Genomic DNA, 13,969 nt, shown 5'->3' on the forward strand with positions numbered 1-13,969 from the left:
GTGACCAGAGATGTGTGCAGGAGGGGGCACACACTGTGGCATGTACACTGGTGAAATTCAGAATCACTTTCATCTAGACAGGCCTTGACTTCAGGGGACACAGCTGTGCCTGTCCCAGCAGAGACAGGCAGCAAGATAAGAGCTCATGAAAATCTGAGTACAGGAAACTAATGCTGGCCTTCCTCTGGCATTTTTTGAATGTCTGAATCAGCAAAACTTTCTTTTTTAAGTAGCTTTGGGCATAATCTTTGAAACAGATTTTATCTTTTTACTGGGCACAGGATGAAAGAAATGTTCTCTTAATGCACCAGAAAGAAAGCAAAAGGAACAAGAAATTGTAACTCTGACTTGTAATCTGTCCTTAGCTGCGTTCATTTCTCCTGCTGGTTTACCTTTAAACCAGAACAACCAGTATAATGCAGGCACTAACCTTCACCCAGCTACCCCGATGAAACCCATACACTTCAGTGAAATGAAAGCAGGAGATTAAGTTGCACACTGCAGGAGACCCTGCAGCACGAGCTGTACTGGCAGAAAACTGGGCAAAATGCATGCAAATGATTCCATCAGAAAACAACAACCTCCCCAGCAGAGAATGTCAGAAAACTAATTTGGCATTAAAACCCCCACTTCTTTCCAACACAAAATCTGAAAGTAGAACATGAACTATGCAAAAGTCACCAACCAGATAAGGAATCCACTTTTCCCTTAGATGTCTATACTATCTCTTAACAATGAATCACTTTCTTTAGCCTTGACTAACTGCTGGTGTTTCAGAGAGAATAAAAAAAATACAAACAAAACCCAGCACAGAACGTGAACAATGAAACAAGCTTTCCTTTACTCACAGAAGAAATCATGCTGCCTAGGACTTTATTATAATTACTGTTTTTATGCAGCTGATACAAATTCAGACTCAACACACGATCTGTAGATTTGCTTCTGAAACGTTTAAGTAGATACACAACCTAATAGTTTACAATTCAAACCACAATGATTCTACCATCTTTCCAAGTACTTGTGCAAATGTTTTACACTTTCTTAGACAGAAGGCTGGGTGGAAAGATGGAAATCGCACAGAGACTGAACAACAACAGCAGAAATGATGCCTTCTGAGAGCACACCTCAGCAGAAGTCCATAGAGAATTCCTGTACCAGCAAAGCATACTACACCCAGAGGATCAGCAATCTCTCTATTGTCCAACCTTACCAAAAATACCTCTTATCAGAGGAAAAAAAAGTGGCTTAGTGACACTAATACAAAAATGGAGGAAACAGGCTGACAGCTCAGAAGGTTCTGTTACAGGGAGCTGAGCCTGAGGTAGGCCTAAGGGATAGTGATCCCACTGATAATTAACAAGCACAAAGTACCTGACTAAGATTATTAGAGATTTTAATAATAGATGTACTTTGAGCATACAGAAATGGGAGATTTCAGGCAGTTGCTAATCCAAGAAGACATCATCATGGTTTAACTTCCACCCCAATCACACCAGCAGTGATTAGACCTTCACCTGTTAGGTGGTCAACACCTTACAGGACATGAATTCTAGACTACAAAAATCCATTTTCACTAGCTTGCCTGTCACTTTATATTGCAGACCCTCAATCCTGTTCCCTCTGAAAGTGTACTAAAAATATCCCCCAAAACATTATTTATATTCATCAGTTCTCAGTTTATGAAACGAAACAAACGTTACAAAAGAAGTAATGACCTTGTTTGGCTGCATGAAGCAGCATGAAGGTCCTCAAAGAACATTACCACCACCAGCAAATACAGAAACTGACATTCTGACAGACTCATGGGCTGTAACAAGGTACCCACTGAATGTAATTGCAGCACTGAAACTTCTGCTCCCAGACTCAGCAGGACTTACAGTATGGATGCTGCACTTGCCAAGAGGTTCCAGAAAGTTTAGAAGAGAGGGATTATCAAGGTATTTCCCTTTTCCCTCTCCTTTTTCATTCCCAATTTCTAGGGATGTGCCAGCTGCTAATTAGTGTAAGGCAGAAACAGCCTGTTAGTTGCTCTGATTTATCCCAGCTTTAATCAGGCAGTCTCTTCCATGTCTCCCCAGTCAGACTGTGAAATCCCTGCAAGCTTAAGGCAGGACTTCAGCTCTAATGCTGGAAACTCAGATTTCTTCCCCATTGCAAATCTGAGTAGAAGTAGAGCTTTCTATGTAAAAGGTTACTGTCAACTGCAAAATATAGTTTGGAGGAACATTCAAGTCAGCACTTGTTTCCAAACAGCTCATGTCCTCCAGGCAAAGGGGCTGCATCCTTAGTGAAATGACATCTTCCCTGCTCTTTGCTTTGCTGTCCTGCTTTTCCCTCGTAGTGACTCCCTTGGCACTACAGTACCAAGCTCACTATCAAAAGCCTTGTTCTGTGACAGCGAGAGGAGGGATGAAATGGCACAGAAGAAACTACAGCACGTCTAATTTTAGCTTCCCTCTATTTCTGACAGAGTAACTTCAAAGGCAGCCAAAAAGTTGCAGTCCCATTAAAATGCATGACAGTTTTCCCATCAACTTCAACAGGAGAACCATATTTTAGGAAAAGCACACCTCACTGGAATCAGACAAACCACACCTAAGAGAAAGCACTGTGATTAATGGGGTGTTTTCAACAGTGCCATAGATTTACAGTGACTTACTTAACCTCCATCTCATTTGGCAGGACTGTAAGAATCCAAAAGACTAGCACATCAGCAATGGAAAATGAAGATAAAAGACAAGGAGGGAAACCCCTGTGACTCACTGTGCAGCTCCATTTGCCCCAGCTGCCTTTCCCTCAGAACAAAAGCACAGCTGTGTAGGCAACACTTGCTTTTTTAACAGCTTAATACCTCTTCCTGTGCCCACACGTCCAGTGCTTAGAGACCAACTATCATACCCATGTATGAGGGAAGAAAGAAACTAAAACCACTTCCCACCATCTCTTATAAATTGTGAGCCATCATGTGACTCAGCCTGCAAGAGTCTTAAAGGCCTTCACCTGCAGCCAATGAGGCACATGGGGCAGAAATCAAGTTTAACCACAGGACAAAAAAGAAGCACAGGAGTTGTGAAGTGCTGAAGGAATATGATCTCTACTGTGACAAACATCACTTTTACTACTAAATACAACCTGAAGTGATGGTAAAGTCAAGCTTGAACACGCCTTAAAACCTGGAGAAAGTTGCAAATGCTCCCTGAAATAATCAGGCAATGCTGGGACAGGAGGGAAAGGAAACACAATCAACATGATAAGCATAACTTAAACATGAATATAAAAACAAGTTTTGCTGCTGTCAGGCACTGAGGTGCCTGTATGAATTCACAAGTACAGCACATCTTTCCCACATTAAGAACACTGATAAATTGCCTTTAAATTTCCCACTTTAAAATGGGCAGGCACTGCATAGAGAATACAAGACACTATCATTCACTTGAGATGAAAGCCAGTAAAAATATCAAGACTTCAGTAAGACAAGTCTGAATGATTTGAATAGCACTTAATGCCTTTACCATTCTTTACCCCTAACACTCATTAACGGCAGTCACTTCCCAGCCACAATAGCTTTGTGACCAAGGCCATCTACTGGTGAGTGGGGTGTGCGAATTAATGGGGGTTTTGTTGGCCAGACCTAATTAGGGCTTGTTAAGATTTAGGCACATGCATTGAAATTGTGCTAGGCAGCTGTCAGGAATTATTAAACATGACCACAGTTCTGGACGAACAAATGAAAAATTAAAGCTTCCCAAACTCCACATGAACCTAAAGAAACACAACTTCCCACAGGAGAGAAGAATGTGGTACTTTGAATCTCCATCTCCAGTTGAAGCGTGACCTCACAGTTCTGTGTAAAATGAATGAGAAATCTCAGTGTTGCTAATAGAGATACAAATTTTACCCTAAAAATAGTCTCTACCAAGCCTGGTAACCTTGTCTTCAAGAATTAATAGGGTCTGAATGAAGACATTTCTAGGCTAAAGCTGCAAGTATTTTAGATGGTTACGTGTGGGGATTTACCATAATTACCATTGTACTTGTGCCCCAACATGAAGCAACAGGAATGGAAGCCAGGCAATGAGATGGAAGGGAAATTAAGCACCCCCAAACCCCTCACACAGTGTGATTTCCCAGGTGATGTCTGAGACAATCGTAAGAGATTTTGGAAACACCAGCATGCTATGACACAGAGATCCCCACACTGTTCTACTGTTCAGCGCTGAGCATGTTTATTTCCAAACATGAAGATGTTTCTAATAAAACACTTCCTTTAGAATTCTTTTTAGAATTCTGTAACACTTAAGTTATCCTTATGATTTTTAGAGCAAGATGCTTGAATGGCAGCACTGGAAATGCCAAAATTACAAGACAATATTCTCTCCATCCCTGTCTTAGACTGAGATGAAGCAAACTTAACTCTTTACTCATCCTTTTTGCCACAGGACTTTTGACACAACCTTGACAGCATAGAGAAATATATTCCCTTGAAGAAACTAAACACATTTTTATTGCTACTTTTGGATGGCAACATAGAAACCAGAAGTTCCCATTTTTTCCTGAACAAATGACACAGAAGAAAAGTACTTCATCAGAGAAAATGTGGATTCCATGACAAACATCCTTCAGTGAGGTTCACTTCACTCTGATAAATTGCTATGATGATCACACTTATGACAGAATTTATGGATAACAGGTAAAAAGGAGTCAAACCTTCCTATAAACTTCAATATCCTCCACTTTAAGCTGTACATTTGTCTGTTACTTACAAGCTGTGTTTGGGGTTGTTTGTGGTGTTTTTTGGGGTGGGGTGATGGTGGTGTATTTTCTTCTGAAACCAGTATTAGACTACAAATCCAGTTTAATTACATCAGTTTTATTCACTGTGGGAGAAGAGCACTTTCCAGTACAGTAAGCTTAGTAATTTATGTGCCTTTCTGATTTATTTACGGTGCAATAAGGCCACAGGTAGTTCTGTGTCTGATGGACATTTGCATTCTCCAGGATAATTTTTTAAATGAAGATTAGAGGCAGAAAAATCTACAAATATCCAACTGCTGCCCCCTCTGGCCCCAACACACAAGATACAACTTGAAAAGAAGAAAACAGTTTGTGTAAATTTCCAATTACATCTTTTGCGGCAAAACTGTGTTATTGATTTGGAGCATGTTTGTATCAAGCAACAATTTTATAATGAACAAACCAAACCAATTTCATAATTAGTCACACACAGGGGTCTGCTTTGCCTTTGTAACCAGAAGTGGAGCACTCATGAATAAGACTAATTCTTCATCCATCATGACAGACACTCATTGTAATACACCTAATCAAACAAAAAAGATACTAATAAAGTAACCCAAATTAAAAACTAAGCTATACCAGTGTTTCTAAATAGACCCACGTTACTTAAACATGAAAGCAGACACTCCTGAATAAAAAGATGGCTTCACTGGCTTTTGTCTTCTTTTGCTCCACCATAATGACTCCTTTCAGCAGTGCATCTCTACACTTCACTAGTGTTCTGCTTTTTCTCTTGTTACTCTGTCAAGTAAGTCTGTTGGCAGCTTTTTGCAGCACATTATTCAGTGAGCAAACTGGACATGCCAGCTTTGTGTATCTCTCCAGCAAATGGCCCACAAAACAATAAACATTTTTCACTTGGGCTCAAACTTTTGCAGACTGACTGCATACACAATAGCTGTATATACAGAATTCTGGTTCTCCCCTGACAAGGTGCTCTGTCACCACTGAAATTTGTCCACAGAACAAATCACAAATTCTCCATTATAAGGCCAGGCTGCTGCTGCTAAGGCAGAACAAAATGACATAGTTATTTTGCCAAGATTTGACATTAAAAACTTGTTGCTAAAATTTAAATGTTTCATTAAATCACTTGATCAAAAGAGCTAAACTGTGGAAAATTTAATTTATACCTTTCAATCACAGCTACTGTGAATCACGGTGAGTACATTTTCCACTTTCTAAACACTTCACTAGTGTCTGCAACATGCCTGTGTAGAAAATTAGCTTTATATTTGAAGTTGAGGTAGGGGATGAAAAAACCTGTTACGATGATCTCCTGTTGATGTGCATATAAAAGCCTCAAGCTACTTACACCATAATTCTCATGTTCCAGAAAGCAGAGATAAAGTGAGAACTGGGAAACTGTTCCCTTGCAACATCTAATTTTAAGGATTTGGTCATTTCTTTAACATGCATTTCAAACAGAGGACTTTATTTAACTTAACTATCATGTCTTCTTTCCCATTCATGTTTTCAAATGATTTTTCTTTCATAAACCTCTAAGCCTGGAATTGCCTATATGTTATTGAATTGAAAGGAATGGGTTAATGATGCATTTTCACAGTGCAACGATAAAATCTTTTTCTTACTCTAATCCTGTGGCAAATACTGATAATGGCTCTAATTTTCTTAATCTCACAACATACTCAAAAAGTAAGATTACCTCAAAATGAACTGCTGAGGCCAGACAATCTAAGTCCATCTACCTCTATTTCATCTTGCATATTATTCAGTTACATACTGTACAGTCCCTAGGGGGAAAAAAAAATAGGAAAGTGACTCAGAACCACGAGCCATTAAAGTGTTTATCTTCAAGTAGTACCATTTTTTCTCAGAATATAAGAAGTCAACACCTGACTGAGTGAAACTGTGCTGTCTAAATGCCTTGGATGAGCATTGGAGCCAATTAAATTTCTACTCGCCTGTTCCAGGGAAGAGGCTTTATTGTAGTACTGCAGCACAGTGCAAATTTCAGAAACATTTTTTTGAAATCAAAACATACAAAATTCATCCGTCTTTTGGGAGGAAAGGGCAAGAAGGAAAAAAAAGAGACCCAAAACAGTCTGATATTTGTTACATCAGAACATTTACAATGGTACATAAAAAGGCTGTAGGAGGCATTTATTCTAATAGCCTCGGATGTTCAATACGTGTAATTGTCCAGTCTGGTTTTGCTCCTTCTGTAAATTCCCTTTGGAACCTGGAACAGGAAAGAATTGAAGTGAAGAGCTGTTAAAATTTACTTAATCTTATAGAGCTACTAACACAACAAGAAATGATGACAAAAATATTTTACATCAAGGTTATTCCTCTAAAAGCTACTTAGATTCTGGTGCTTATGCCCCAAAATGGAAGAAAAATATTATTTCTATAGTAAGAAACAAAAGGCACTGACTTCAGAGTGTTTTGGTTCAGATCCCACAGACAGGATCATGCAGCAACAGTAGAGACTCTGATATCAAGAATAGAAAGAAGTTTTGAATAAAGCTTTGTGGCAGATCTTTCTCCCTAAATAAAGGGTTTCATTTAATGGGATGGTAATTACATTGTGAAGGGAAGCCACGTGCTACACGTTCTACTTGAAAATTTTCATTTTTACTGAATTATACTTTAAAAAGTAATATACTTTCAGAGTTACATCAAAGATCAAGCTAACAGTCCAACCCAATCGATTCTGTGATTCTATGACAAGAGCAGTATAACATCACTGCTTGGCAATTTCATGCAAACTGGCTCCTGCATGCTGCCTTCTTCAGACACCCCAACACTTAACACTGGGCTTCCAAGGCCTGGAGTGTCTTTGCCCAGTTGTGTTTAGGTTAAGAACACGTACATGCAAAGATCTCTCTGCTGGGGATTGCCAAGGTATTTAGGCTTTAAGGGAAGGCTCTTAAGGGGAATGGAAATTTAGAAGATGCTGAATTCACCTCAGGGATGGATCCATAAAAATCCATCCAGGCAAAAAGCACTGGTGTCCTCCTGAGTGTTACCTTTGTATCAGAGCTCCTCATCAAGTAGACCCCACACTGTCAATCTCAAATGTGGGTGTAGAAATCATTGACTACATTGCATTTCTCACACAAAAATCCTCACCTTTCCCAACTTCTGACAATCTTATTTTTAGTACATTTGGCCAACTGTGCAGATATTTTCTGCAGTGCTCTGACATCAGTACACCAACACAGATATTATTGACAAGCATTCCTGTAAAAATCCATCTATATAATGTGAGCTTTGAAGGCTTGGATCAGAGGCATGAATTATTTGAATACCAGGTGATGCTTGCTTTGTTCTGCCTTTATGCAGAAAGCATTTGGCTACAGAATTTCCTCTCTCATGAACTACTTTTCCAGCTAATTGTAGTTCTGACTTTTGGGGGAAGTGACAAGTCAACAGCACCACACTTAACTGCTTGGCTTGACTGCACTGCTGTTAGCTGTGCTACAAGAAATGCAAAACAAGAACCCGGCTATTTCCTGAAAGCTGCAGGAACAGCACAGGAAAGGCTCAGAAACCTCATTCAATGCTTCAAATGCTGCTCTTCCTGATGGAGATCCCATTAATGTCAACTCAGAAGCAAGGTAATAACATAATGACTGTAGAGGAGTATTTTAAAAAATTGCCTTAAAATCAAAACTGGAAAGCTAGATGAGAATGAACTTCGATAATGAACTTAGATTAGAATCACGGTAAATTAAAACACACTGGGCTCTGCCCCAGCACAGTGTGAATGCTGACAGAACTGCTTACCACACAGCTAGCACAGGCATGTGGGGGAAAAGGGACAAGTAAACTTACTCATAGTTTGCCGTTAGAAGATGTTTTTTTTCTTTTGTGCTTTCATCTCCAAACACAATCTGAAAAACTTTGGCTCCACCTGGCACTTCATCAGGTAGACTAGCACCATTCAGATACCAGAAACACATCAAGATGCTAACAAACTTTCTTCCTGTTGGAAATAAATCAAAGCAATAAGTTAGACCTCATGTTTCTATTGGTCAAATACTCCTATTGGCTACCTAGCACATATTCTAGGGAGACCCTGGAAGGACAGTTGACTTCAGCCATAAAGAATACAGGACAGAATGAGTGATAAAGCTATTTAAAGCCATGTTCATGCTGTTTGACAACAATAAAAATACTCTGTAAAAAGTATGTTTTAGCATGACTGTGGTGTGACACTGTATATTATGAAAAAAGGATGGTTCCCAAAAGGTCCAAAGTTAACTACTGGTATGACAAAAGTACATACAGTAGTTCAAACTCAGGAATAATCTAAGAAGGAAAAAAAATTCTTATCTCCCAAATCAGGAAAAAAGTTCACTTGGGTCTATTTCAACTTGAAATGCTCAATAGAAGACTTATGGTTAGACTACAAATTGTCTCAACTGTACCTGATAGTGAACAGAACACTAAATGTTGGTATCCAACTAAAAGAAAAACTTGTTTGGGCTCATCACTAACTTTAAAAAAAATCAAAGAGTCCTATAACAAAGTATATTCCATTAAAAAAGACTAGAAGACTAAAATTTATTTCATTATCCAGCCTTCATTATTCTTCTTTGAAGATGTATTTTCATTGTTGAAGCAAAGAGCTTTCAGCAAATAATAGAATAGTTATTTTTTAATGTTTTCAGATTGCTGAGGACTAATAAAATAAAAGTCTGTATAAAAGAATAACCAAAACCTAACCAGAAGTCAAAACAGTACCATGACATATTAACAATAATCTCTTGTTTCTGGTTTAAAAGGAAATCAAGAAATTATATAAAAAGGAACTACAAAGAGAAAAACAAAGAAAGAGAAGCAGTACTGAAAAAACACATCTATAAGGAAAACACCTGTTTAGTAGCAAACCCAGGAAATGAGTGGTCATTGCTGAAATGTTTTAGGGTTCTAAACATACCATCATCATCATAGTAAATGCGAACATCTCCTTCTGTTGTGTACATGATTGAATCAATGTCAGCTGCTAAAGCATCCCTGTGGCTGTCAGGGAGCAAAGAAATCTTTTCCTTCAGCACCTGAAGTACCTAAATTCAGAAAAACTGGCACTTAGTTTTTCATTAGGAAATTGAAGTAACAATCTTTTTCTACTGCAGTTAATAGAATGAGCTGTATTGCTAAAACATTTGTGCAACGTGTACAAACAGCAGAACTGAAAAAGCACTGGGAAGTCTGGGCCCTCCTAAACCCTCACTCAGCAGGACTGAAGAAGATCCATTTACTGCTCAAAACCAATGAAAACCCAGTTATCTTAAAAATGTTTAGAAAAAGTTCTGTCAAAACAGCAGCTGCATTGCAAGGCATGTAACCCCAGAAAACAGCAGTTCATCTCCCACAGCCATACACTCTGCCTTCTCACAGCTGATTTCTTGCTGTGTGTAGGTTCCTAAGCTTTTCATTCAATTATTTCTTAGTTATTGCTCACAAACTTCTTTGAAAATCAGTTTCATCATCATTAAGTTTATCTTTACCATTCTGTGATCTGCATTCCATTTAGAAAAAGTTTAAACACTTGCAAAACAGAAAAGATTGAAAAGTCATTGCTCTGGGGATTAAGTGCCATACCACATTCACATCCACAGTATCCGAGTGTCCCACAGCCCACACAGCTGCGTTAAGTGGGAAAACAGTGTGGTGCACAAACTGCCCAGAGGCATCACCTCAAACACCACAGGAGAAAATCAAGTCACAAGGAAGGATGAAGCTGTGCAGCACCTGTTTTTCAACAATACTCAGTTTTTACCCTCACTTGATTTGACATTTCTGAATAACAAACAACTCCAGAGGTTACATGGAAGCAAGAGGCAATTTTCACTAGAAGACATTGGTTCTTAATACATTTTTGGGTACAAAATTCACTGTTCAAAAGAAACAATAAAGTAGTGTGGTATCATAGCCTCATCTACTCCATCATCAGGCTACATGAGGTCTCTGGATCAAGGTAAACCTGAAAAATTTAAGATGACCTTTTAAGAGGAGATGCTCTTTGAAAACAACAGTAAGAAACAACTCACATTTTATTGCTATCTCTGTTCAGAGTGAGGAGGCAAGATTGTTCAGAGGGGATGCACTAGAACAGCACCAGAGTTTTTGCTGCAAAGGCATGGGTGGCAATAGGGCAGGCCACGCTGACATCCCATAACACAGCAGACACAGACCTGGAGTACCTCCTCCACTTCCCTCTGATCCATCTGCCACCTCCATGCCCTGGGAAGGCCAAGACAACTTCAGCAATTAAAAATTCATAAAACCACAGAAAGTACAGCACTGAGATTTAACCAGGTCAGTCACATCCCTGAGACCGTGACACAAGACTGAGGCCTTTCAGCCAAAACCAGTGGTTGTCTGTGTGATCTGCCTGGGGTGGGAACACATCAGTGCAGCAGGGATGAACACAAACCATTCCTCTCTTCATCTGAATTCTGGTGCACAGACTGAGACAGCAATTCCACCTGCCATGCACAGCCTGCTGCCTTTCCTCCCTGGGACACCAGCCATCTTTGTGGCATTTGGTCCTTACGCTCAATGGCAAAAACAGACTTTATTTTAACTACAGTAAATTTAAACTAAGTTGCATGCCTTGAAATTAAACATAAAAGAAGCTGCAGGACAAACAATTACCCTGTTCTGTGATAGGATGTTTTTGCCCAAATTAAACCAAACTTAGAAGTACTTGTAGATAATGACAGGTCAAATGCACGATACTTCACAATGGAAAATCAGTTTCTAGAACAGGAGATGGAAAGCATTTACCTCTGCTGATACAAGTCCCTCCAACAGGTCAAGTTTACGCTGAGACAGCAGCTTTGAAACAACAGAAAAGGCCTACCAAACAGAAAAAAATATACATGAACAAGTAACACTAGGTTGGTGTATTTTTTCAGACTAATCCATCATTATCACAGAATCACAGACTATTCTGAGTTGGAAGGGACCCACAAGGATCATCAAGTCCAACTCTTAAGTCAATGGCCCACACAGGGGATTGAACCCATGACCTTGGCATTATTACAACCAAGTTTAACCAACTGAGTTATGTGACAAGGTACTCAAATATTCCACAATTTACGATTTCAATATCTGCAGAGGTGTCACCACTGAAATGCAAGCCCTTCAGGATTAAAAAAGTGATTTCATGAACAGAAAAATACGTAAGATTTCTTTTCAATCTCTCATTTAAAGCATCAAACCCTTTGATAATAGATTAGTGAATGCATAGCTTACTAAAAAAAAGCATTGCAGTACTCTGTATGTTGTTTTTACTCTTTCTGATAATTCCAACAGTCTATGTCTTTCCCTGTAAATATTTTGTTTCCCTGCCCTCTTTCCCAACTCATCTCTTGGTCCCAGTCAAAACTGAAGCTCCAATTTAAAAACTTTCTTTAGAAATCTGGTTTAGTGTTTAAACTTCAGGAAGCTCAACTTCCCTTTCCCCCCTTAATTTTGCAGGTATTTTTACATACAATAATGCCTGTGCATATTGAAGTAGTGTACTTGTAAAGTATAGTGTGTTTAGGACTCTAGAGTGAGTAAAAACAAACAAAAAATAAACTAGGACAAGATAAAACAGGTTCTACGCACATGGCAAATAATCTGGTATGGAGGTTGTGGGGTTTTTTCTCTCTTGATCTGAATCATTTTAACTTTCTGTCCCCTGATGTGTTGTTTTGAACTGGAATTTTTTGTTAAAAGTAAATAACTGGAAGTTTCACAGCAGACAACTGTGTACATGATGAGCTTTGAGATCATTACCTCTTTGACACATTCTGTTGACAAAGCTTACTTGGCTCATAAATTCAGAGAAACAAACATATGCACCAGCTCTGTGCCTGCCTAAGCTTTGTTAGTTCAGGGAAACCTGCTAAGTGAGATACATTTCCCCTTAAAGTCTCTACAATGTTCAGAAGCACTTTCTTTCATGCTGCTTTGAGGAACTGCTAAACCAGCTCATTTGAATTGTAGGATCTGTGAAAACCAGAAATTCCTGGAGAACAGCTTATATCACTCCCCCCAAAGTGTGGTGCTTGGAGCCAGCAGTGGGGAACTCCCTGTATTTTACACGTGGCACTACAATGTCCCCACACGACATCAGGTTGGACATCAGGAGGAATTTCTTCACAGAAAGGGCTGTTAAACACAGGAATGGGCTGCTCAGGGAGGTGGTGGAATCAGCATCCCTGGAAGTGTTCAAGGAAAGACTGGATGTGGCAGCTGGTGCCAGGGCTAAGCTGACACGGTGGTGATGAGTTACAGGCTGGATTGAATGCACAAGAGAGACATGGAGCTCCTGGAGCAGGTGTGGCTGACTGGGGGACTGGAGCATCTCTCTTACGAGATGGAACTGGGCCTGTTCAGCCTCGAGAAGAGACCACTGAGACCGGACGTCAGTGACGTGTATAAATATCTGAAGGGAGGGTGTTAAAGCATCGTCCAGGCTCTGCTTGGTGGTGCCGAGCAACAGGACAAGAGGCAACGGGTAGAAAGTGAGGCACAGAAATTCCACCTGAACGTGAGGAAAAACTTCACTGTTCAGGTGACCGAGCACTGGCACAGATTAGATTGCTCAGGGAGGGTGTGGCGTCTCCCCCACTGGGGATACTCCAGAACCGCCTGGACGCAATTCTGAGGATGACCCTGCGAGAGCAGAGTGGTTGGGCCAATGACCCACTGCGGTCCCTTCCAGCCTGACCCATTCTGTGATGATCTCAAGAGGCGTTTTCCAACCCAATGGATTCTGTGATTCCGTGACACCGAGGGCGGGCACGGAAAGCGCCGGGAGCTCAGCGGGTCCCTCCCCCCGGGCCCGCTCACCTGCTTGGCCCCCCGCGTGAACTCCTCGACGCTGAACTCCTGGTCGAAGTAGAGGCGGATGAGCAGGTAGTAGAAGCGGGTGCGGAGCCAGGCGAAGGGGCTGGTGACCCTCACCACCACCACACGCCGCTGCGGGCCCTCAGGGCCGGGCTCGGCCGTGCTGGCGAACCGAGCGCTAGGCCGGGTCGGGGGGACCCGGGCGGGCCGCAGCGGGGCCGGGGCGGCTGCGGGAGGTGGCGGGAGGCGAGCTGGGCCCGCCAGTGCCCGAGCCAGCCAGCGGGCACGGCCCGGGGCCGCGCAGCGCAGCGCCATCGTGCCCGGCCTGCCCCGCCCCGTCCGCTCGCAACTCCCGCCC

General features: G+C 41.0%; 1 protein-coding gene across 1 annotated transcript; it reads right to left on the minus strand.

Moving 5' to 3' along the window:
- Positions 1–4,849: 4,849 nt before the first annotated feature.
- Positions 4,850–13,969, minus strand: MAIP1 (matrix AAA peptidase interacting protein 1). Its single transcript, XM_071561775.1, has 5 exons — positions 13,615–13,969; positions 11,557–11,628; positions 9,704–9,830; positions 8,596–8,746; positions 4,850–6,997 (listed from the first exon to the last, which is right to left on the minus strand). Exons 1-5 carry the CDS (start codon positions 13,924–13,926, stop codon positions 6,919–6,921), a joined length of 741 nt encoding a protein of 246 aa, XP_071417876.1. The 5' UTR covers positions 13,927–13,969; the 3' UTR covers positions 4,850–6,918.

The sequence above is a fragment of the Pithys albifrons genome, chromosome 8, assembly GCF_047495875.1.
Source record: "Pithys albifrons albifrons isolate INPA30051 chromosome 8, PitAlb_v1, whole genome shotgun sequence".
NCBI lineage: Eukaryota > Metazoa > Chordata > Aves > Passeriformes > Thamnophilidae > Pithys > Pithys albifrons.

Coding starts and splice junctions, on each gene's coding strand:
- MAIP1 (XM_071561775.1), bottom strand. CDS start 13,926: ATGGCGCTGCGCTGCGCGGCCCCGGGCCGTGCCCGCTGGCTGGCTCGG. Junction 9,831..11,556: donor AGGGACTTGTATCAGCAGAG/GTAAATGCTTTC, acceptor TTCTGAATTTAG/GTACTTCAGGTGCTGAAGGA. Junction 8,747..9,703: donor CATTTACTATGATGATGATG/GTATGTTTAGAA, acceptor TATTTCCAACAG/GAAGAAAGTTTGTTAGCATC.